At 37.7% G+C, this 26,548-nt stretch overlaps 1 protein-coding gene across 1 annotated transcript; it reads left to right on the plus strand.

Moving 5' to 3' along the window:
* Nucleotides 1-243: 243 nt before the first annotated feature.
* Nucleotides 244-25,343, plus strand: LOC126458114 (NFU1 iron-sulfur cluster scaffold homolog, mitochondrial-like). Its single transcript, XM_050094945.1, has 7 exons — nucleotides 244-400; nucleotides 533-692; nucleotides 4,468-4,602; nucleotides 6,590-6,707; nucleotides 17,928-18,031; nucleotides 20,902-21,018; nucleotides 24,308-25,343. Exons 1-7 carry the CDS (start codon nucleotides 327-329, stop codon nucleotides 24,413-24,415), a joined length of 816 nt encoding a protein of 271 aa, XP_049950902.1. The 5' UTR covers nucleotides 244-326; the 3' UTR covers nucleotides 24,416-25,343.
* Nucleotides 25,344-26,548: the final 1,205 nt, after the last annotated feature.

Here is a 26,548-nt window from a genome sequence, read left to right on the forward strand (position 1 = left end):
GCTGTTATTTATATATGTCGTATAGAAACTACGAAACGTGGGAGAGATATTCTCTGCATAACGTTTACCTCACAGTATAAGTACTGCAATACTTGATCTCCTGACTTAAAGTATTATTGCCTTGGGTCCTAATTGTTGCAAGACGTGAAAGCTAGGACTGAGTATCGAGATCTACTCCAGTCGATTTCTCCTCGTCAGTTTCTGATTTCCAAGCAAATTTGCATCTGTATTTTCCGATGTTGGTCACCCTTTGTTCAGATGGGTTACGTTTGATGTTGGCAATCGTTAAGTTTGGCAAACAGCTGACTGTTGCATAATTTGTGAAAATGGCAAACAGGGTTTTGAAATTTGGTATTGCGTGCCGCCGATTATTTTCGATCACTTCAGCGCAGAATTTGAGGTAATACTAAATTGAAATCATCAAGGTAATCAGTAAAGCGCCCTGTTATACGGACGTACGTTGTCATCTTCTCTGTTATGACATCTCCTTATGCTTGATCAATTGCTAGTAAATAGTATATTATATATACAGGGTGCTGACAGACATTGGCACAAGAACGTTCTCAAACCGCTTATTTAAGTATGGTGGGAATAAATTGTATCTCACCTACATACAACCAAGGAGAACAATGTTCATACAGACTCAGGAAACGCCGAATCCAAATTGTCTGAAATTTTTACCGGGTGTGGAGGTAAGTGGCTAACCTTATAAATGTACTTCTAATAACAGACTAGAATGGTTCACTATTTTTCTCTGGCTTGTGTATAAAGCCTATGACTGGACAGACTTTTCGGAATTACAGATTTAAGCGAGAACGATAGTTTATCGTTAAATACTTTAGCATTTAAAATCTCAAAACCATAGGTCGCTATTGGGCGAAAGTGTGGTATTTTAGCCCCCTAACCCCCCCAAATCGTGGTTGTGGTGACAGACTTTTCTACAGTGTAATCCAAGGTGTTTTAGTTTGGAAGGTGATAATTTCGTGAGAGTTTTCTGAACTAATAAATGTGAATGCCGAGAAAAGTTTTGTAGTGGACCCCTCTTCCGTATTTTGTAATTTATTTGTTAGAGCTTGATAGTGCCTTACTCCCCCCTTCCCCTCCACACTGCCCTATACCCAACCTAAGCCAACTCCACACCACCCCCATGTGACTGATTACGGTAACAAATTTATCTCTGTTGTAGACCAAGGTCCATATTGTAGTGTTTTCATTTATCTTTGTTTTCAATGTTGCCACTCTCCTTAGACATTTCACATTGGACAGCCTTCTGTTGAGCTGACTGACTCTCTTGGACCAAGGGTTTGTCATATGCAAAGAAATGGAAAAATGTGTCCATTAGTGTTAAAATGATTTACAAAAATTAGGCAAGTAGATGACATAGTGGTGCACTGTGTCACAGGTTACCTTCACAATACAGCTCAGTGTGACACTGATGTAACTTGTTGCTATTATGACAGAACGTAAATCATGTTATGGTGATTTCCACTTATTGTAAAAGTTAAAATGACTAAGCCGGCTCCTATGGAAAATGCATTGTGAACATCTTTGAACCACGTTCCTACAATCATAGCTCGTAATGTGCAAAAACTGACATTAATTGTCACTGTGCCACAACAAGGTGTCAGTTCGGATGTGTTAGAGCTCAGGACAGTTATTATTGGAATACTGAGCCCTAACTGCAATTTGTTTGATTTTCACTGACACAGCAGACATGTTTAATTGAATTGAATGGAATGAAATTGTATTGTCGTTTAGCTATTACAGCAATTGACAAAGTCAAGTTGTATATATACAAGTTATACAGCATATATACAAGGGATTGAAGGTCAATGTGTCACTATTGGTTTTCCATAAAATACAATATTTAAAATCAAATAATATGAAAAACATTGCATCATAAATTACTCTGTCAAAGAAATTATGCTGTACTCTCCAAACCGGTACCACTATGATGATCAGAAAATGCCTGAAGTGAGTAGCAAGGATTTGCAGCTAACCAACTGAATAATTTGTCTTTAAATAAATCAAATGTAGCTTCTACCCATTCTAGTGGCAGTTTGTTAAACATCTTCATACCTACCACTTCGTAGCTGTTCAGTGACTTGTATAATCTGTCGTAAGGTATGTCAAGATGGCTACTATTTCTGGTTGCATGAGAGTATACATCTCTTCTACACTGCTCTTTATATGCAGTAGGGCAGTGTAAATATACATGTTTATAACAGGTAATATTTTTAAGTTTATAAGCAGTTGTTTGCAGTGGGCCAGTTTATCACTGTTTGTGATAATTCTAATTTCTTCTGAAGTACCAAAATGTCCTGAAGGTGTTAGCTATTGCCCCATATTAAAAACCATAAGATATAATGCTTTGAAAAAAGCAAAATAGTCCGATCTTACATAGGCTGCAGGTACATGGTTTTTTTAAATTCCTTAACAAATACACCACTCTAGACAGCCTTGCACTAATGTATTAAATATGTGGCTTCCAAGTTAATTTACTATCTATAACAATACCTAAGGACTTAACACTATCCATGAAGTCTGCCACAGGCAGATCTCTTAAACTAAATACAATCTTTTGAATTTTACTCTCATTAAGCAGGAACCCATTAGCTCGAAACCAGACTGATGCTTGTGATATTGTGTCATTTGCCGCAGTTTGGAGCATATCCATGTCTGAGCTGATATTGAGAAAAGTGGTATCATCTGCATAGAGAATGGAGTGAGTATTTAGGTAAGATGGTAGATCGTTTGTCATTAGGATAAATAGCAGAGGTCCTAATACTGAGCCTTGTGGCACACCACACTTAACTTCAGTTACTTTAGATAAAATAGGTGTCCGAATATTTGGCGATAGCTAGATGGGAAATTTTTGTCTCCTTTCTCGTAAATGGGCAATGGGCACTACCCTGGATAATTTTAATACGTCTGGGAATACTCCTTCAATTAGACATCTGTTTATACCTACATTTAGTAAGAGGATATACTATGGGCCCAGTTATCTTTTTTAACATATGACAAGAAATACCATATATGTCTTCACTATTAGAGGGCCTAAAATTATTTACAATAGTTAGTACATCGTCTGGTGTGACCTCTATTAAAAGGAATTTATCTTTCAGGGTGTAGTCTACATTATGATATTTAATGAGATCAGCTACAGTTTCTTGTGGCCTCCAAATGCTTTCCCTAATTTAGTTAACAGATATTATACAGTAGTTATTAAATTCATCTGCTGAAATTTCTACCTCAGCTTTCTGCTTGCATTTGGCCACTGAATTTATTATAGTCCATGCTTTTTTGCATTTATTTTTTGATGACTCAATGCTGCCTAGGTTATGTTTGTTGTTTTTTGGCCTCATTTAAAGCATACTTATATTCCTTTCATGCTCTTGAATACCTTTGTTTAGCCATATCAGTTTTCTGAAGTCTGTAAGAATCCCTATACAACAACCACCTCCTTTTCACATTGGCTAGTTCAGCGGTATACCATGGATTCTTATCCCTATGTCTATTACCGTTACTTTTAGGGTTAATTTTACATTTGTCTCGAGGGCAATTGGTCTCGAATATATTTAAGAAAGAATGAAAAAATCTATCGAACAATGTATTGGCAGAGCCCTGGACATTATTGTTATACATATGTGACCAGTCATAATTACTGAGTGAGACCATGAAATTAGACAATTTTTCTTGCGTTATTGGCCTTGTAATGACTATTTTAGGCTCTTTAAACTCCTTATAGTCCATATTAGACCTACCTGTACCTATTTTTACCCAAACTGAGTCATGGTCCGAGAAATCAAAGCCAGCTGCATCTGAAGACAGTAACTCTCCATTGACATTTGTAAGTATGTTGTCGAGATAAGAGGACTGTCTTGTGGGTTTGCAGTTTGTAAAAATGAAGTTGAATTGTAGTAACTGGTTTTTAAATTCATTTATGGTGTGCATATCTTTGTTTACATCAAATGCGGCATTGATGTCACCACCAATCACTATACTATATTTCTTCCACTGAGGACTAAGAAAGAAATTAGTAAAGTCTCAAGTTTTTCTAAAGATATTAGTGGACTTCCGTCTGGTAATCTATAAAGAGATAAAATAGCAATTTTTAAATGATCCAGTTATACACCTGTGGCTTCAAAATGTATCTCACTGCACAGAAATCGTAGATCTAGTTCATTACTACAATTTATTAATTCTTTCTTAATGTTTAATTCACAGGGGCAACCCATTACCCCTTAACCATGTAGTAGCTGTTAGTGATTGTGGCAGCTCTGTACTGGCATGATGGTGTATACATTGATTTTAAACATATAACTTTAATTAGATTAGAATTTTACTGTTATTCATTGTTGCTTGAATTCCAATAAAAACTATGACATGATGAGATATTTCCAACTTATGCAAATGAAGCATTTCATTTCGCAGAACTTCTTACTGAGTGTTGTTTGTACTTTTTAGGTTTTGGGGCCAGGTCAGACTAGGGACTTCCCAAATGGGCAGTCAGCTCACTGTTCACCACTTGGACGCTTGTTGTTTCGCATTGAAGGAGTTAAGTCAGTGTTCTATGGGCCAGATTTCATCACAGTTACCAAGGTACTTTCACAGTTTTTCGGTATATTTTATTAATATGTGTATATACATACATGTTTAATCTTATTGATGGAGACTTTCTAAACCTTTAATTTACATAAGATGGAGAAATTGGTGATAGTCATGGTTCTCAGTCAGATTTAATTTCTCAAACTCTCCCACAAATCACTGAAGGAGTTGGGTTTTGTGATTCGTTATCTTGGATGTTTGCAGAATAAGAAAAAATATATGTATTATGGAAATTGTATCTCAGTGTTATAGCTCATAGTAATGCTAGACACAGGACTTCTTACGTTGAAACTTGTGTAGAAATTTTTTTAAATTGCAAAGCCTGTGAAAGCTGTTTTATTATTCCATTGGGCCTTTTCTGGGACCAGCAGTGCATACCATTTTCTTTGCAAATAATGAGGACAATTCTTTTCAGCATATAAAGGGCGGGTCCATTCTAGATATAGTCTGGTCCCTTTAATCCCACAAACCAACCAACCAATCCATTCTAGATAGCTTCTCATACATAAATATGTAGGGCTACTGGCTGATATAAAGATTCAATTGCTTCTAGTAATTAAAACTAATTTGTATTGCCCACAACAAGAAAAGAAAATCTACCTTTGAAATTTGTTTGTTATGACAGCTTCATGTAACTTTGCTTCATGTAACTGCTGAGGAGGCAGTTCATCACTGCAATATCAATGTTATCTGGGCTAGTGACAGTTATTTACTGCTAATTTTATTTTTTAAACTATAATTGAGTAAACTCTCCCTAAATTTCAACCACGGTTAACAGTTATTGATATAACAGTATTACTGTTTAAAATACTCTTTGTGTATTTACTTAGAAATATATGTCCCCTTATGACAGAATAACATGAAAGATCCCCCTTCCTTTTCTACGATCATCCTTATTTTTCCATGATTATTAGTTGTTATTCAGTTATGTTCTTTATTGCTTTTTACACCTCTCCCCCCTGTTTTACCTTTTTTTCTTTTACCATTTCCTTTTCCTCCCAGGACTTAATTAGTTTCATTTATCTTCCTCTCATCCATCTGTACTTCTCACTGTGTTCTCATATTCTCTGGACTGATGCTGGTAGAGTGCTTACCAATGTACTGTCCGTGAAAGCGTAAAATGTCTGGCACTTTCCGCCTTCTGAAGGTAATTACTGCCGAACCATCTCTTCCTTAATTTTATCATTCTCTCAAGTTAATTTTTATTTTGATGCAAATACTGTTTTTGACCAAAACTACGTGATGGACCACTGCCCCGCTCCCCCCTCACATGATGGACTGCCCCCTTCCCTGAAATCGGGGATGTTGTGATGTTGTGACTGGTCTGTAGCACAGCCTGAAGTCTAGATTAGGTTGGAAGATGGCAGTTCATGAGTAGGTGAAGCCAACAAATGTGGAAGCAGAAAATGTGGTTGTGATAACACATTGACAGGTAGTGAAGCCTAATGTTTACGTCCACACCATATTGAAGAATGGAGGGGTGGTCCAATACGTAGCTTTTAACCCTGTTTTTTAGTCTTACTGAACAGTTTTGACCATTATGTGACAGGTGTACATAAGTCACTGAATATGTTTGATTATTTTTGTATGAGTTTTTCTCTTATTAGTGATCTTACTGTAACTGTATTGTGGTTATTGCTTAACAGACAGCGAAGATAAACACTGATGTGAGAATTCAGAGACCAAGAAATATGACTGTTCACGTGCAGTAACATATTCTACAGTCCTTTCAAGCTGTTATTTCTTGTATGATGTACTATTTTAAAATAAGTGACATAGTAGATTACTTCCTGAAAAAGAATGTTAATTGTGCATCCACTATTTCTATGAGAAAGACATTTTGAGAATCATGAATTGAAATGTTATGTTGATATATACATTTTCTTAAATTTGAGAAGTGAGGTTACATTGCATTGCACTATTACACATTAACTGCATCTCACAGACAGGCAGTAAATAACTAAATGGAACTTGTGTGCAGGTTGATGATGATTCAGTGGAGTGGAAAATACTGAAGCCAGAAATCTTTGCAACTATAATGGATTTCTTTGCTAGTGGACTGCCTATCATCACAGATGAGCAAGGTCCAGCAGATACACGTAAGCTCATTAACTGATTATTGATGTACAGAAATCTTTTATTATGTGTTAACAAGATGGTGGTAACTAGTGTAAGTTGTGTAAACTCCAACAAAAGTTCATCTCTAACTGATAAAAAAAAATCCAAAGTGCAACAAAACAGTTAAGATTGGCATTATCTGTGTGATATGTAGCAGTGTTTTCTATTTTTGTTGTGAAAAAATGGATTCTTCAGTGAAGGAACATTCAAAACTACTGGCATACTGGACGTGCATCATCTGCTGCAGTGAAAATGTGACAAAAGAGTGAACGTGAAGACTGTGGCTGAAAGTGTGAGCTGTCACTAATGTGTAAAGAGCTACCTGATGAAGCTTAGTGACTCAGTACACAAACTGATCATCTACAGAAAGGTGTGACTAACTTATGAGACATAATCACCATGTGGTTTAATTTGAATTTTAATGTGAAAAATGAGATTAATAGTTTTAGAAATATTACTCGTAACAGTTTTGAAATGTACCAGCCTACTAAGACTGTGGCTATGTATGAGGATCAAATATCTATTTTCTGTTTTAAGATTGACAAAGTATTGAGGCAGAATTCCAGGAGAGAGACAATGTGTATGAAAATATACGCTAACAAAAAGAAAGAAAGATTGTGTTTGAAATGCTGCAAACAGAAATTTCTGTATTACCTAAACATATAGTAATGTGGAACGACAAATACAAAAAGCTGCAACAGTCCAAAGAGTGTACTATGTGCCAGGAAAATCTAATAAATTCTGGCTTACATTCAGTGGAAATAATAAACAGTACCAGTGCTAATCTCAAAAACAGTGCCAATAAGGTAACAAAATCAGGTAACCAGCAGAGGGAAAAAAGAAAATAGGGTGTCTTCAGTAATTCTTTCAAACATACTGACTTTCAGAATTGAAGTATGATGCCCCATTTCTTAAAGAAGATACACAACTACTTTTCACTTCTTCTGAAAGCCATAACAGTGTACAACTGTAGAGTTTCAAAATACTAAAAAAAAAAAAAAAAAAAAAAAAAAAAAAAAAAAAAAAAAAAAAAATGTTTATTGTGTGCGCTTACAGTGACAGTCATGGGGTTGCTGCTCAGATTAGTGAAACAGTGGCTGGAAAAGCAATAAAATTTGTTAAACCTGGTGCTCCCTTGTCTGAAATAGGGAAACACTCCCGAAATCAATTATTTAACTCACAATGACTTTGATGTGTTATGTGGAGGAGCAATTGATACATTGAGAAATGAGACTGCATTAGCCACTGATGAATTAGTGTTTAGGGCACCTGATTTGTACAAATATTCTGTTAATGACCATTCCACACTGGTAAGACCTGCCTCTGTGATCGTGATGGAACAGAGATACATACTGCAAAAATATTTTCCACAAAAAGATTAGAAGTTATTGATCTCTTTGGTAGAGGACTATCACTTAAATTGGCAAGAAAAGCAGCTTGTGATGGGGGAAAAAATATGTTATCAAGAAACGTGAGACACTGTATAAAACACACAGTAACAAAAAAATGGCTTCACTACAGTATCTTCTCCAGTCACCAATGCAACTATGGTCTCTTAGATACATAGCAGTTGCCGCCAAATACCTACACAGATGATTTTTTGTAAGTGCTGTAATAAAAATGCCTGTAGGAAATTTAAATAGTAATTTAAAAATCGGTACTGGTAAAAGTCAGATAAATGACAGCAACAAAATTCTTTCCATTAGCCATAAAAATATTCAGTCACAGAGTTTCAGACTAGAGAGTTTGCTAAAGACTGAACCACATTTTTCAGTGGTCTGTGCCTCACAAAGCATCTCAGTGCAGAAAGGGGCTTTAAGCTATTACTCATTGAAGTTAATGATTAAAGTATAATTGTTACATGTGTGTATCGCTCCTCAAATGAAAATTTTGACTCACTCCAAAATAAACTCTTAAATCTCCTAAATGGGTTTCATCTAGACAAGAAATCAATAGTGTTCTGTGGTAACTTCAATATCCACTTTCTGTGAACTAGGAGGAAGAAAGAGCTAGTGCTGAACCTTACAGACACTTTCAGCTTACAAGGGAACCTCCCCATCGCACCCCCCTCAGATTTAGTTATAAGTTGGCACAGTGGATAGGCCTTGATAAACTGAACACAGATCAACTGAGAAAACAGGAAGAAGTTGTGTGGAACTGTGAAAATGTAAGCAAAATATACAAACTGAGTAGTCCACGGGCCGCATATGCAACATCATGGACAAAGTGAGCTGAGAAGCGTCGTGGTAGCGTGAGCAGCTGCTAAACGAGAGGTCCTTGGTTCAAGTCTTCCCTCGAGTGAAAATTTATTTTCTTTATTTTTGCATAGTTATTATCTGTCCGTTCGTTCATTGACGTCTCTGTTCACTGTAATAAGTTTAGTGTCTGTGTTTTGCGACCGCACGGCAAAACTGTGTGATTAGTAGACGAAAGGACGTGCCTCTCCAATGGGAACCGAAAACATTTGATCGCAAGGTCGTAGGTCAACCGATTCCTGCACAGGAAAACACATCTGATATATTCTATACGACACTGATGACGGCATGTGCGTCACATGACAGGAATATGTTGTCGACCCACCTAACTTGTACACTTGACGAAGGGGTAAAAAGATTCTTCTACCTTGCCCGATTTAGGTTTTCTTGTGGATGTGATAATCACTCCCAAAAAGTGATGAAAACATAAGAGTTTGTCACATAAACTGAAAATAAAAAATTAAACTTTTTACTGGATGGAAGATTTGAACCAAGGACCTTTCGTTCCGCAGCTGCTCACGTTACCACGAGACCACGGCGCTCCAGCGTTCCCAGTGTCCTTGACATTGCCTATCTTCCCATAAACTACTCAGTTTGTATACTTTGCTTATTTTTTCACAGTTCTACACAACTTCTTCCTGTTTTCTCAATTGATCTGTTTTCAGTTTTTCAAGGCCTATCCACTGTGCCAACTTATAACTAAATCTGAGGGGGGTGCGATGGGGAGGTTCCCTTGTTAGTAACAGTATACCACAGGGAGTAGTGGAGCAAGGTCTTTGTTATTAAAGTGCAGAACAACAGCTCAACCATTTATTAATTAAACACAAGTAGTTTATCAATAAAAACTTTGAGAAAGAAAATTTACTTGCCCTGAGATACATCAAAACATTATACGTTAGTACAGTAATACATTCAGTAGTACTGATAGCTACATAAACGGAGTTAGCTTCTGCAGATTACAAGTCGTCAATACTTTTGTTCACTGCTAGTTACTCTGGTAATCATACAAATAAACAGCTTAAGCCTTGATCAAAACAGAAGGTTACAGTTCTTATCCAACTTACCTGCACTTGTGTCTGTTAACTTCCTTCCAGCCCTGCCCCAGATACGGATTTTATAACCCAGTCCCAACTCAGTCAAATTCCTCAGAATACCTTAACAAATCTGCAAACCATAACCCACAAAATAATTATTTTATACGGGAGAGCATGCCTTAAAATCAAACTCGGCCAGACCAAGACTCACTATTAAACATATCACTAAAATAACTTAAAATAACACCTCGTAAGATTACTATCATGAGGAGCTTCACTTGCATTTTAGAGCCTGAAGGCGACCAGATAGATTCAGAATTATGAGACTAAGCTACTAACCACTGCAAGATACTTTCTGAAATATATTAAATACAAATCTTTTACATATCACTTCCTGGCTACCACTGTGGTCAACAATATTGAATTAATTTAACACAGCAAGCACCAGGGTAAACCTTACATCAGGACTTAATTAGTTAAGTCAGTAATAGCCACGACCAAACTAGAGGCACTGCCTGCAAGCTCTGATCAGATTTCCTTATTTAAGCCAGACCACACGAGTTCGGAAAGGAAACATCAAACCAATCAGTATGAAATCTACAATCTCGGAGAGGGAGTAGACTTGAACACAGTCTAGAGTAAACAAGCCATGTTAGGTAACAGAAGAAATGTACTGCTTGTGTTTCGTAATCCTTGGAATGCTGTGTGTTCATTCACAAAAGATTTTCCCATTCTGGAATTTCAGCTTTACTCATATAATACTCAAAGGTATCATACTGTACTTATCTACAGTGCATACAGTGCTGCAGAAAATGTGGCCAAGAGTCAGATCACTATTGCAGAACACTTCTTGCAACTGTGGCCACCAGTTTACAAGTACTGCCATTATTTTCCTGGTAGTAGGCTCAAAACAGACTCCCTGGCCCCTGGCCACTCTTCACAGCAACACTTACAGGTGGTGCCACTGCACAGAGCTGAAGATCCTCCTGACAGCTAGAATGTGTTGCTAAGTGACACATTACTGTCTCACTACCCCCTCCGCCCCTCCCTGGGAATGCCAGATCATTAACCTACCATGTAGCAGATTCCTGAAAGCGGGATGCTAAAAAAACAGATATTACTTAAACATTTTTGGAAGTTGACTATCAACAGCTGACAAGTGATGTATAAAGTGCACATTTGACCATCAGCTGTTTTTATTTTAAACCCAAATATCAACTGGTTTTAGTCGTGGACCATCTTGATGGATGAGGGTTAAAATGGTTTAAGCCACGACATTACATTGTACATTACATTATAAATGTAATGTGGTGGCTTAAACCATTTTAACCCTTATCTATGAAAATGGTTCATGATTGAAACTGGTTCATATTTTGGCTTAAAATAAAAACAGCTGATGAACAAATAAGCATTTCATACAGATATTACTTAATAACTTAATCACTTACTGTTCCGACCTGGGAAAGCTAGGCTCTTAAAAGTATGCTTTCACTAGGAATCAAACAACAATAACGTGACTGGAGTAAATAGAGCTACTATCTCCCATGTTGCACTGAAACGAGGTAAAAGCTTGTAGGATAGAACCAAGTGAAACACAAAAAGGCATCAACACAGACTAAAATATAACAATTACCCATTTTAGGTCTCGAAAGTGGCCTGTAGTCAGTATATTTTATTCATATATTTTCTACAGGTTTAGATCCCAAGAATCATACTTTGGAATTCTGTGCTAGTTTTCTGTTGGCACACACTTTACAAACTGATATTCTGTTCATTATACACTATGTGATCAAAAGTATCTGGACACCTGGCTGAAAATGACTTACAAGTTTGAGGTGCCCTCCATCAGTAATGCTAGAATTCAATAAGCTGTTGGCCCACCCTTAGCCTTGATGACAGCTTGCACTCTCGCAGGCATACATTCAGTCAGGTGCTGGAAGGTCTCTTGGCAAATGGCAGCCCATCCTTCACGGAGTGCCGCACTGAGGAGAGGTATCAATGTCTGTCCACGAGACCTGGCAAGAAGTCGGTGTTCCAAAACATCCCAAAGGTGTTCTGTAGGATTCAGGTCAGGACTCTGTGCAGGCCATTCCATTACAGGGATGTTATTGTCATGTAACCACTCCGCCACAGGCCGTGCATTATGAACAGGTGCTCGATCGTGTTGAAAGATGAAATCGCCATTCCCTAAGTGATGTTCAACAGTGGGGAGCAAGAAGGTGCTTAAAACATCAATGTAGAACTGTGCTGTGATAGTGTCACACAAAACAACAAGGGGTGGAAGCCCCCCTCCATGACAAACACGACCACACCATAGTACTACCACCTCTGGATTTTACTGTTGGCACTACACACGCTGGCAGATGACATTCAGCAGGCATTCGCCATACCCACACCTTGCCATCGTATCACCACATTGTGTACCATGATTCGTCTTTCCACACAACATTTTTCCACTGTTCAATTGTCCATAGTTTACACTCCTTACAAAAAGCGAGGTGTCATTAGGCATTTACTGGCATGATGTGTGGCTTATGAGCAGACACTCAACCATGACATCCAAGTTATCTCATCTCCTGTCTAACTGTCATAGTACTTGCAGTGGATTGTGATGCAGTTTGGAATTCCTGTTTGATGGTCTGGTCTGCCTGTTACACATTACGACCCTCTTCAACTGTCGGTGGCATCTGTCAGTCAACAGATGAGGTCGGACTGTATGCTTTTGTGCTGTACGTGTCCCTTCACGTTCCCAATTCACTATCGTATCGGAAACTGGGGACCTAGGGATGTTCAGGAGTGTAGAAATCTCTCTTACAGACATATGACACAAGTGACACCCATCATCTGACCAAGTTCAAAGTCTGTGAGTTCCGCGGAGCACCCCATTCTGCTCTCTCACAATGTGTAATGACTACTGAGGTCACTGATACGGAGTGTGTGGCAGCACAATGCACCTAATTTGAAAAATGTATGTTTTTGGGGGTGTCCAGATATTTTTGATCACATAGTGTATCAGTGTCAAAGTTTCATCATATAAGGCTTTCTCTTATTCTGTTTCTATCTTTTAAGACTGCTAAATGTTCTCTGACTGTTGACTTGTGGAAAAATTTGTATGGAATCAGATCTTGAGGTACTACGATTTTTGATGTATTATCTTATTGATCTGTACAGAACGAAACCTCTTGATTCAGAGAATGTGGTTCTGCCACCTCACCTTTCTTTAATGGCATGAATATCTATATCATTATCTTGATATTTCTTAATTTCTCTAAATAGTGAATCCATAAATATCAAATTAATTGGACATGATTGCTGTTCAACTACTACTTCTGAGTCAGACATTCTACTCAGAATATATGAAAACACATAGTATAGAAACATTCATTTCCCTACTATCAGGGGAAGGTTGGGAAGTAGTTTTCCAAATAGATGACATCAACGGAAAGTTTGACAAGTTCTCTAGCATTTTCAATTACTTTTGAAGCAGCATTCCGTCTCAAAACACAAATAATAAGACACCAAACTCGAAAGAGAGAGAGAGAGAGAGAGAGAGGGAGAGAGAGAGAGAGAGAGAGAAATGGTTAACATCACACATAAAAATCTCAAGTGTGAGGAAAAGAGACTTGTTCAAATACAGAAAAAATGATACTCCCAGGAACAGTTACATTCAGATGGGCAGAAGATTTATATGCCAGACCAAAAAATGGCTAATTATATGTTCAGAACAGTCGAAAAATAAAATCAAAGCATGTGATTCTTCAGTTTCTCCCAGTGTATTTCTTGCTCGAAAAGTCCACAGGTGTACTGCTGGTCCACAGTGTCCAATGGGCACAATATTTCGGCGATCACACATGTCGCCATCATCAGTTGTGCTGAGGAACAGAGCTCCTGAGGGTGGGCAGCCGTCTTAAATCCTCTCCCCCTGCAAGGCATGCTCTTCGCGGTCTGCGCCTGTAGTGGTGTCGGTGTAATTGAATCGTCCATCCTGGGCGCACATTCATTTTCTATGCTGAGCGTATTTTAATTAGACTCGGTGCTGGTTCCCATGCCTTGCTGAAGTTATAGCTGCAATCTCGAACCTCAGCAAGGCATGGGAACCAGCATTGAGTCTAATTAGAAAGATGCTCAGCAAAGAAAACAAATGAGTGTCCAGGGCGGACAGGCAATTACACCAACGCCACCACAGACGCTGACGGCAGCATCTCAGCGACTGCCGACGCATGGCCGCAGGCATGGACTGCATAGAGAACGCATTGCAGGGGGAGGGGATTTAAGACAGCCATCCACTCTCAGGAGCTCAGTTTGTCAGCGCACCTGACAATGGCGACATGTCTGATCGCCGAAATATTGTTTTTGTTGGACACTATGGACCGGCAGTACACCTGTGGACTGTTCGAGCAAAATCGAAGCAGTCTGGTAATAAGGAAGGAAGCAAATAAAGTTTGCCCTAAATGGAAAATGTTACTTTCAACCATGAGAACAAGGCAGTTATTGATCCTAAACATACTGCAAATCTTTTTATGTGCTACTTTGCATAATTTAATATCAGCCATAAAAGAGGTATTACAAACAAACAGAAAAATGAACTATACCCTTGTACCTCTTCAGTCTGTTTTTTTAAGAAAGTATCATTGGGAATTGATGGTATTCCAAATTATATCATAAAGCAACGTGTTACGAACATTTCAGTGCCTGTTGCAGGTATTGTCAACTCTTCTTTTCTGACAGGCACATTTCCAAACTGTCTAAAAATTGCAAAAGTGGTTCCTGTTTATAAGACTGACACTAAGCATGAGTTCAGGAAAAATAAATTGACAAGTAGTGCCATCTGTGATTTTATACCAAATTCCCTAGAAACATCGGATTAAAAACAAGACATGACTGGCATTTTCTTAAGACTTAAGTAACGCCTTCGACATCGTGGACCTCAACATACTGTTGAAGAAGCTCCAGATATATGGCATCAGAGGTTTAGTGGCCGAAACCATGGCAGTGCCATTGCTGTATGTAGAGCGCTAGCAGCCATGGCTGGTATCCTACTGACAGAAGCACTTGTCACCATGTGCCTGCTACTGTGTCGTTAGACTCCCGCATTTTCAATGGCATGGGATATTGCCCGACTTCAGGATGGTTCTGCAGTTTGACCCACTGCCACGTGATTGCAGATGGATCTCCGTCACTGACCCTGTTCCATACCGTATGTGACACAGAAACAGATCTCTTTCTGAGTAGACAGTGCCCAGCTGTTGCATTACCCTCCCCTCCCCAGCGTCCCCAGGACCAGCCCGTCATTGTCGAACAACTGGACCATAGTACGAGTCCAATATGTACTGATCAGCACCGCACCAATGGTGCTGCCATTGCTACCATTGCCAGGCCATGAACCTCTGTGCTCTGTCTGACAGCCCAGATACGTGGCTGCTCTGCACTCTGTCCCCTCCACGAGACTTCACTACAGGGATCCTGCTGCTGTCTCATTGCTGGTGCCGATGGGCAAGCACCGAGCTCAGGATAGCCCGTTCAGTCATTTTCTCAGAAAAGAACTGCAACATGCTTGAGAAACAGATTCTTGCAGTCCCCATTTTGAAAATTATTGGTTCTCTCACTTCTATGTATGTATATACTAGATACTAGAAACTTATAAATATCAAACAATGGAAAACCCAGGATATAATAACGGCAGTATTATGCAAAGGAGACGTTGTTCCTCACCATATAGAGGAGATGTTGAGTAGCAGACAGGCACAATAAAAAGACTGCTATACATTTGAGCTTTCAGCCACAGAGTCATCTCTTCTAAAGTAGAAACACACACACACACACACACACACACACACATACATACCACAAGCTGGTTTCCAAGGCCAGACTTGTGAGAGAGAACTTAAGAAATCAAAGTAAAAATTTAAATATCCGTCAGCATATGATAAAAGGCAAAAAGAGAAGTTTCATGGCCAGCCATGGCTCACCTTTCAAAACTTCCACTACAAATAGTGCAATATACTTGTACAATATTGTAAAGACTCTAAAGACTCTTTAGTCTGTCACATAAGGTAACAATTCTTTCACCATTCTCATTGTTCTGTAGAACACGAATGTCATTCATATTAAGCCACTGCTTCTATTCAGTTACAGAATTTGTAGAACATGTGTGCACTGTAGGTTAGGAAAAATTTTATTCCAAAAGCTAGAAAGTTTTCTTTCCTTTTTGTGTGCCCCTGTCTATGACTCAGTGCTTCTAGTTTTCGGTGAGTGGTCTTCCTACTCCTAAAGTATTCAGGTACTTGAAATGAATTGTGCATACTACTTAACCTGTCAGTTAAGAGTTCCCTGTTAGTGTTCCACAGTATTTTATTTGTGTGTTGGATGCATTTTTATGATCCATAAAACATTTTTGATCATGACTGTGGGATATGTCAAAATTTTATATGTATTTAGTTATGTACCAACATTTATAATAAACATCCACAGTTGACTTCCACAGAAGATGATGATGTGTTACATGACAAAAAATTCATAAGCATTAACAACCAGACAATAAATGTGATAGTACAGAATAACAATTATGATAATAAAGTTAACAAACCGGGCTAGTCCTTAAATGACAATGGTCACATATACTCAGTACTTTAACAACAGTTCATAAACATAAGCTGTGCATGATATCAGATAACTGGTAAACTCTTGTTTATAAGCTCATCAATTGAATGGAAAGGTTGAGTTAACAAAAACTGTTTCAGTTTAGATGTATTCATACTGTAAGGAACTTAATGATTTATGTTTTATAAGGTAGCAATGTCAGTCATAACACTTTCAACAGACAGATTGTTGTCAACCATTCACATTGAGACAGGTTGTGTAGTGGCAAGACACTGGATTCATATAAGGGACAGTGATTCAAAGCCTTGACCAGTCATCCAGTTTAATGTTCTTTGTGGTGTCCCGAACCACTGAGGGTGAGTACTGGAATGGTGCCTTTGGAAGGGCAGGACCAATTTTCTTCCTCATTCTTCTTCAGAGATAGCATGTGGCATGTATCTAAATTTCCTCCTTGTCAACTGAATGTTAAAACCTAGCGTTTCTTTGCCGGCTGAAGTGGCCGCGCGGTTCTGGGCGCTGCAGTTTAGAACCGCGAGACCGCTACGGTCGCAGGTTCGAATCCTGCCTCGGGCATGGATGTGTGTGATGTCCTTAGGTTAGTTAGGTTTTAGTTGTTCTAAGTTCTAGGGGACTAATGACCTCAGAAGTTGAGTCCCATAGTGCTCAGAGCCATTTGAACCAACCTTGCGTTTCTTCCAACCAGTTCATGATGATGTGGTTTTTGATGGTATACTGCTCTGTAGCTCTTGACTAGAGTGATTAGCACAAAGAATACAGCTACCTTCTGCAAGAATAACTGATAGACTCATTTGAATGTCATTTACAGATCATTAATAAAAATTATAAAGAGGAGGTGTCAAGTTCTGAGGCATGTCCTGCCTGACAGTTTGATTTATGGAAGTTTGGACTGGGGGAAAGATAGGGAAGGAAATTGGCCATGTCCTTTGAAAGGAATTGTCTTTGCATTTGCATGGAGTGAGACAGGACAATCATGGAAAACATAAATATCAAAAACTGGGTAGGGATTTGAACTGCCGTTTTACACAGTATGTGTTCAGTGTCTTACCGCTACATCACTGTGTGTATTTCACAATTTTTTTTTTTTTTTCAATTCACTGTAGAAAGTTCAGAATCATTGGCTCAGTATATTAAATCACTTGTCCTGCTCATTTTCTCTGCTGCAGCCACAATGGTGAATGCCTTTTTCTCATGCACTATTTAATTCAGTTTTAAACATTGGTTGTATACATCTCATATTGAATTAGTGTTTCAGTTTTTGGATTGTAATTCAGTAATTTGTTCTCCTTTTCAGAGATATCTGATGATGATGACGAGACAGTTCAGATGATTAAAGAACTGTTGGATACAAGAATTCGCCCTACTGTGCAGGAAGATGGTGGAGATATTGTTTTTATGGTGAGAAAAATTAGCTTCAGTTCTGCCTGGATGGTGTAAGAGGAACATTTGATAATCTAGACTTTTTACTACTATTAGTTTTTGTTAATTGGTAAACTCATTCAACAGTTATATTAACTAGGTCGCGATCTGGATCATTGATTCGGACTAGAACGTGTTAATAATCAGACTAACTTCAGAGTGAAGATGTGGAAGACATTGCTTGTCCTCACGGTCCCTGTGTGAGTGATACATAGGTGGTTGTAGTATATCCCTAGGGTAATCATTTAAAGCTGGTTCTTGAAACTTTGCTAATAGTCTTTCTCAGGACAGTTTACATCTGTCTTCAAGAGCCTGCCAGTTCAGTTCCTTCAGTATCTCTGTAACACTCTCCCATGGATTATACAAACCTGTGACCACTCGGGCTACCTTTCTCTGTATATATTCAAAATCCACTGTTAGACCTATTGGTACAGGTTCCACACGTTTGAACAATATTCTAGGATGGGTTGCACGAGTGATTTCAAAGCAATCTCTTTTGTGTAGGTTGATTACACTTCCCAGTATTCTACCATTAAACCATAGTCTGCCACCTGCTATACCCAAGACTGAACCTATATGATCATTCCATTTTATATCCCCACAAATTGTTACACCCAGGTATTTGTAACAGTTGGCCGATTTTATAGTCATAGGCTACTACATTTTTTTCATTTTGTGAAGTGCAAAATTTTACATATATGAATATTTAGACCAAATTGCCAATCTCTGTACCACTTTGAAATCTTATCAAGATCTGACTGAACGCTTATGTGGCTTCTCTCAGATGGTACTTCACTGTAGATACCTGAATCATCTGCAAAAAGCCTGATTTTACTATTAATGTTTTCTGCAAGGTCATTAATATACAACAGGAACAGCAAGGGTCCCAACACACTTCCTTGGGGCAAATCCAAAGTTACTTCTACATCTTACGATGACTCTCCATCCAAGATAACATGTTGTGTCCTCACTACCATAAAGTCCTCAACCCAGTTACAGATTTCACTTGATACCCCATATGATAGTACTTTTGAAAATAAACACAGGTGCTTTTCGAAAATCAAGAAACACTGCCTTTATCCAAAGCATTCAGTATGTCATGTGATAAAAGTGAGTTGGGTTTCACATAATAAGTGAGTTCGAAATCCATGCTAGTTGGCATTGAAGAGGTCGTTCTGTTCAAGGTACCTCATTATGTTCGAGCTCAGAATACGTTTTAAGATTCTACAACGAATTGATGTCAGGATATTGGATGGGTGTGACCTGTGCCTTTTCCCAAGAACTGGACACTGTGTTTTGTTCTAGGGACTTGTCATAGATTATAGTTAGAAGAAGGGCTAACCCAACCACAAATTCAGTATAGAACCTGACAGGAATTCCATTTGGGACTGGAGCTTTGTTCAGTTTTAACGATTGCAGCTGCTTCTCAACACCACTGACACTAACACTTATTTGGGTTTTCCTTTGTAAAGGAACATTCAAAAATGGAGTTAACATTTCAGCTTTTGCTTTGCAACCCCCAATTTCATTTCCTTTCTCATTTGCTAGGGTCTGTACACTAAATTTGGCCTTAAGAGACAACAAGAATTTTGTTCGATTTTGTGAAATGTCATTTGACAATTATTCTGTTATGGTAGATGTTGAAGGCTTCACACATTGTTCTCGACAGCCAAACACATTTCATTTCCATCTCTCCATCTGTAACCCTACTCTTTGTTTTGCAGCTATTATGCAGTAATCTCATTTGATTTGTTCTGTGTGGCTTTAGAAGTATGGTCAAATTATTTGATTCTAGTGATATGACTGTGGAACAATGTACTTGTTGGCCTTTGAGAGGAGAGAAAAAAAGAAAACTGTGTTTTCACTATTTGTAGCTTTTTGTCCACTGTAAGATAGGCAGAATTCCTGAAGCTGTGAGGAATGATGGAAGAGGCTTTCAAGACAGTGTAAATAAGTGGAAGCAAAATGTTCCATTCAGCCATGAACTGTAACCCTCTGCACAAGGACATAGAGTTGTGTAGCATCAAATTACTACCTGTTAGTGCTCAACCTCACACGTTTAAATATTATCTGCTGATGGGCAGCAATGAAACTGCAGTAGTGTGCTTTTGTACCTGTGTCAACTTCATTGTGAGTACCAGGTCCTACAATTTACTAAAGATTTATCTTATGTACCTGATGATATGGATATCACTGATGTAAATCGTGATGGTTTGCCATAAGATACAACTCCTGTACAAAGAAGCAGAGCAGAAAATTGATACTATTGTATTCCGGTTTTTGTGGCAGATACTGCCAATTATTTCTGATCTCATCCCTTACCAGAATAAAAGATTTATTTCCTGCCAGTTAACAAATAACCTATAGATTTTCAAGGACTAAGATTTCTTTTTAAGGCACTCAGTAAAATTGTCTATTACACTCGGGGATGTAGTGATTTCATTGGCAGTCTGTGAGTACTGCAGCTGCTCATATTGTATAGAAGTATTAGTTTGAAAAATCTCATTGGACTTGCCACATCAACATTTGTTTCGGTGGGAATCAATCCTACAAAATAAATGTCAGAGATCAGTCATTATTGACAAATGATTGAAATATGATGAATCTGTATTGTAATAGCAATATGTTGTAATGATGAAGTGCAGATATATTTAATTCACTTAAACAAATATTTGTTTCCCTGTAGGCCTATGTACTGTCTGGAGATACATTTCCTAGTACAGCTAATATTAATAAAGCCCTCTGCAGCACGGCTGATGCATAGAGTATTTGTATCTCATGTGCAAGCATCAGATACTGTGTTTCATGCTCTTAAAGAATCTAGTTAAGTTTCATTTATTTTGTTGCAGGGATTTGAGGACGGAATTGTGAAGCTGAAGATGCAAGGATCATGCACTGGTTGTCCGAGTTCCTCTGTTACTTTGCGAAATGGTGTTCAGAATATGTTACAGTTCTACATACCAGAGGTGAGTTTATACACCCAGCATATATGAATGCAGGCTTAAAAGCTATGAACTGAAAACTACTAACAATTCGCTATAATTTTTTGCTACTACTTTCAATTCCTTCTGTTCCGCCTCTTGCCCCCCCCCCCCCCCCCCCCCTTCAAAAGATTTAGTTGCTTAGGACAGGAATTATACTGAATGTGTTTCAGTTGTTAAATATGCACTCCCAATCACATACTGATATTTGCCATTTATTACTTGAAGCCTTCATACTGCACCATTTGATTTAGTGTTTGACTTTTGATTGAGGAGCAGTTTCCTCCCTTTCAGTGTTCACTCTGTACAGGTCTTTTGTGCTTACCTTTCGCTTTGTTGTGGATTCTGTTTCTAGCGAGCCATTCAGTACGTGAACTTAATCATTACTGGACATTCGGAAATGCTGTTGGTTCCTCCGCTCACTGCATCTCTGTGTTCTGAGTGATATACAACTTCTGCTGAATAGTATAGTAAATAAACAACATAGAAATTTACAAAATTAATTATGTTCACAAAACAGGCAACCAATTAATCTTCAGCCAAGAAAAGTTTACCAAGTATGGTGTTGTATCTATTGTTTTCAAAGCAGCCATCTTATATGAAACATTTCTGCCACAATCTATTCCACTTTATTACATTTCCCACTAATATGTATGAATGACTGACTGCCGTGTCATCTCCAGTCAGTGGCATGGTCTGTGTGCAATATAGAGGGACGTTGGATCAACACATTTCTCTCTGAGCAATTGTCAGTTTAGCAAATCTTACTGCTGCTGCTTCTCATTCAAGTAGCTCCTCAGATGGCAACACAATGCTGCATGGACCCCATTCCAGTCCTTCCACTAAGAAAAAATCTGTGGCAGTACCGAGAATGAAACACACATCCTCCACATAGCAGTGTGTGTGTGTGTGTGTGTGTGTGTGTGTGTGTGTGTGTGTGTGTGCGCGCGCACTGAAAGAGAAACTATAACTCGCACAACAGTCAAACACTGTATCAAATGGTGCTGCTTGAAGGCTTCAAGTGATACAGACAAGTGACAGTATCTGATGGCAAGTGCATATTTAAGTGGGGATCTCCACCAGAGGGCACACCTGCTGTACTCTTGGCTTGCACTGTCTGTGAAGCTACGATGCACAGTATCTACTTGGAAGCCACAGTATCTCAGACTTTTTATTGATACTGCAGTTTGATGGGCAATTTGAATCACAGTCTGATACAAGACAACTGAAGCTCAAGATAGTAATGCGAGTCAAAAATAACCTATAGCACGTGAACTTCGTTCTGATACATTACATCCATAATATCGCCTTTCTTGACACTTTTGCACAACAAATAACATCAAAAAGTCATGAATTCAGTGATATCTTCAATGCAGTGCATTGATTAAACTGCATTTTTTGTACTACGCAAGTATATATACAAAAACCACCAACTACCACACTTCAGCTATTCAGGCATGTAAATCAGTTGGACACTTGTTCGGTTAGGTAGGCCACTCATCTGACTGTCACCATAAACTTCACGCCAGAAAATAGTGAAAATAATATTGAGTAAATATTGATATAAAAAGTTTTGTTGGTTTGTCGTTTCCATAACTTAATGTGCCCTATGTCATGGCTGGCTGAGAGAAGCGAACAGAGCAGATGCCATCTTCACTCAACTGTTTGTACATCGTGGCGGTTTTTGTTTTTGAACCTGCACACTAGAAAAATATGCAGTTCAACTGATGAACCACATTAAAGATTTCACCAGAATACTTAACTTTTGTTCGAATTTGTTGGGAACTGTGATGTTGGAAGCTAGAACTTCCACTTCTATTCCAAATTAAAACAACTTGAAGATGGGTTCATTATTGTGGGAAATGAATCTTCGATATGAAGCCAGTAAGGTTTTGATGAAAAATATGAAGAGATAAATATAATAAACAGAGATGAAGGAACATTTAGGTACACTAGATCATATCTCCAAATTAGACTGAACTTTTATGGGCACAGATGTGTGCAGTCCTAGGGCCTAGATTCTTGTTTCAACCCTAGGATGATGATCTACAGCATCCTGTTAATGATGAGGTGGCAGAGAGCCTATTACTTATGTGTGCTAGGAGTGGCAGGTCTCTGCATTGTAAATATTCAGAAGGGGTGCAACTGCCTTTAGGATTTAGCTGAAAGCAACTTTGCATCCAACCAAAAAATATGGACTTTGTCAAATGTATGGCATTGTGCTAAAGAAGGTTTGGCTTCCATGTGGTTGTTTTTACACTATTATGAAGTATTGACCCAGATCAGCAGCATAATGCTGTAGAAAAAAAACTTCAGAGTTATGACATTGCTTTATTTTGAAAAATTTTCAACAGCATTTCTTTGTGTATTGTTTTTCTTTAATTGGTAATATTTAATAAGTTTAAATTTTTTTCCAGTTATGGAAATGAATGTGATGTCAGCAGTTGTAATTGATTGTTATGTTTTTATTTTCAACATTGCAAAACAATAAAAATAAGGGAAAATAAAAAATACTTGAAGAAAAAAATCATCAGCAAATAATGCCAAAGTTGGCAGAAAAAGTAGTACCTAATTTGGTGAAAAAAGTAACTCCGAGATTGGCATAAAAATTATTGCACTGTAAATAACTGAAATTTGCCACAAATAGCTCAGAAATTTGTTACAGTTTCACTTTTTCTGTAGCTCATTATAATTTTACACTAAGTTCATTACTACTGTCTTATCCTTATTCAGTGTACACTTATCTCTGATACAATGATATGTGATAAATCCAACGGTCTTTATATTGTTTGTACTGCAAATTGTTCTGTACAATAGCTCTGCACACGCAACAGTGCTTATATTTTGATTTGTTTGGTAAACATAACACTAATACTGTGCATAGTAGTTTTTGTTGCTAGGAATATAGCAGTATATTTTCAATAAATATGTTCATGACTGATGTGAATATGAAGAAGCTGACAAACTATTTATGATTTCTGTTCCATGTGTACAGAAAACAACTTTTTGAATATAGATATTTTTACTTCATATTTTTTTTAATTAGTTCTTTTACATGTATGTAATAATGAGATTGAATAATTATGTCTGTAAAAGTCAGGGATGGATGGGATTTTGTGACTTAAATGTTACAAATTGTTCAAGACATGGTGTTAAATAGGTTCGAGGTTAGGGAAATGTCTAGCTCCTCCTTAGACTTCATTTTTTTTCACTTCTTATGTTTAGTATAACATGAAATTTGTGAAAATATGATAAAACCTTATAATATTTCTAGGTACTTGGTGTTGAGCAGGTGGAAGATGAGATTGAGATAATGACAAAGAAAGAATTTGAAGAATTCGAAAAGAAGATTGGTGCTAAAGAAACAGAAAATAAGAATTAGGAAATGAGTTTTTACTAGTTATTTATTTTTTGTAAATAAGTTTACGTGTCACTGTACATAAGAGAATCTATAGCAACTGTGTCATGTATTCACTAACATGACATTTTGTATTGTTGAGTGATACATTTTCGAACTGAAATTTGCTTATATGATTTAAAGATGTGTAGAAAAAAACAAAAATAACTAGATTTTTTTATCTCTCTGTGCATGTAACTTATTATTACTTCCTCCTTAATGGAAATCCATTTTGTAAATTACAACTGCATCCAATCTCATACTGTTTATTATGTATGCTGTTAATCATTTCACCACATATTCTGCAGCGGGTTTCTTTTGAAGCTATTTCATATTCTAATCACTATAATGAGGCCCGTGCCTTTTACTTGCGATTGGGTTCCTTGTCACTATATGCTGCCAGATAGTTATAAAGCATTGGTGCATACAGAAATTACAGGAATAGGTCAGCAGTAATATTGCATTTTGTCATACATCAGTAGTATTACTTTTTGTCATTCTAGTGAATGTCTGGATACATTAAATCTGACATTTTCTCTTATGCAAAGAGAATACAAACAAAGAAAAAATAAGGATATTTATTTCATTTTCTAATTAAATAAGATTAAAATCATGTTACGGTTTGTGATAGCAATTTTCATTTCTTAAGTGTCTACACTCTGGATTAGTCTGTAAACTGTACACACTGTACAGGATGATGTAATTAAGTAAGATGTACCAAATGGAAAAGGCTTAAATGAAGAGACATATATCTGTCTTCACTGGTTCCTGTGTTTTTTGAATAATACATGGTTTGAACATTTTCATTGCCTATGTGTGAAACCTAAATAAGACTGATAGCTTTTCTTTTTATTAATGTATAAAGTATTTGTTTTGTATGATAAATATTTGTAAATATACTACATGAAATCTACATCTATGTAATTTTTAAAATCTGAGATACAAATGCTGAAAGAGTTTTTGAAAAGATTCAGAATATGTTAAGCAGGAAATTTAGTTGACTGATGGCTGATGCTACATGTACAGTGGAATCTTGGTAGTATCTTTACCATATTTTTCTGCGTAATATGTCCATTTTTGAAAGTTCCAATCCCAGTTGCATTTAATGCATTTAACAGAACTCGTTTATATTTTCTCTCTTCCCACTTAGCGCTTTCAAATTTGGCGGTATTTCTCAGTGCCGGCAACTGTGCACATCATAAGCTGTAGTAGAAATGACCAGTTTGACTTTGACACACTGAAATACAGCATAGTACACTACTGTACTGTAGTCTGTATAGGTTGGCAGTAGCTCTGATGACTTGCAACCTATCGACAATTGCTGATCAGAGGCAGGAGCAATGTTGTAGCAGCAAAACATAATTGATAGACCACATGTAACTCAGTCACTGATCTTTCTTTGCCTGTTTTGTGTGTGTGTGTGTGTGTGTGTGTGTGTGTGTGTGTGTGTGTGTGTCAAAAAGTGTACTGCTATGTCATGGATAAGAAGGTAGTGAAGCAGTTCAGTAATGAAGAAAAGTGGAATATTGTACAGGAAGTGGACAAAAATCCACACATTAATCTTGTTGAAAATGCATGAAAACTGAACATTCCTCCATCGCCAGTAAAGGTGATAGAGAGCAAGCAAAAAGTAATTGAAGCTGTGTGTCTGGAAGGAGGAAACAGCAAAAGAAAACGTGTGTGATGGTTAGTTTCCAGAACTGGGAAAGTGTCCTACTGACATTGTTTAAGCAAGCTTATGTAGCAAACATTACTGTTAATAGTGTTGTGGTTTGTTGCTGCAGATACATATTTGGCACGAAAGTTGGGACTCAAAAATTTCAAAGCATCCAATGGTTGGCTCAAAAGTTTTAAGAGCCGACACAATTTAGTGTGTAAATGTGTTCCAGGTGAGGCTGGAAACGTGATATTGAAACTGTTGAGTCATTGAAACATACTCTTCCATCTATCATTGAGGGGTAGTCTCAACGATATTTTTAATGCTGATGAAACGGGCCTATTTTTTCACCTGCCTGACAAAACCCTCGAGTTCAGAGGAGAAAAATGACAGCAGAACATTCGGTTATGTTGCAATGAAAGTGAAACAGAAAAGTTGATGCCACCAGTACTTGGTAAGGC

This window comes from Schistocerca serialis, chromosome 2 (genome assembly GCF_023864345.2).
Source record: "Schistocerca serialis cubense isolate TAMUIC-IGC-003099 chromosome 2, iqSchSeri2.2, whole genome shotgun sequence".
NCBI lineage: Eukaryota > Metazoa > Arthropoda > Insecta > Orthoptera > Acrididae > Schistocerca > Schistocerca serialis.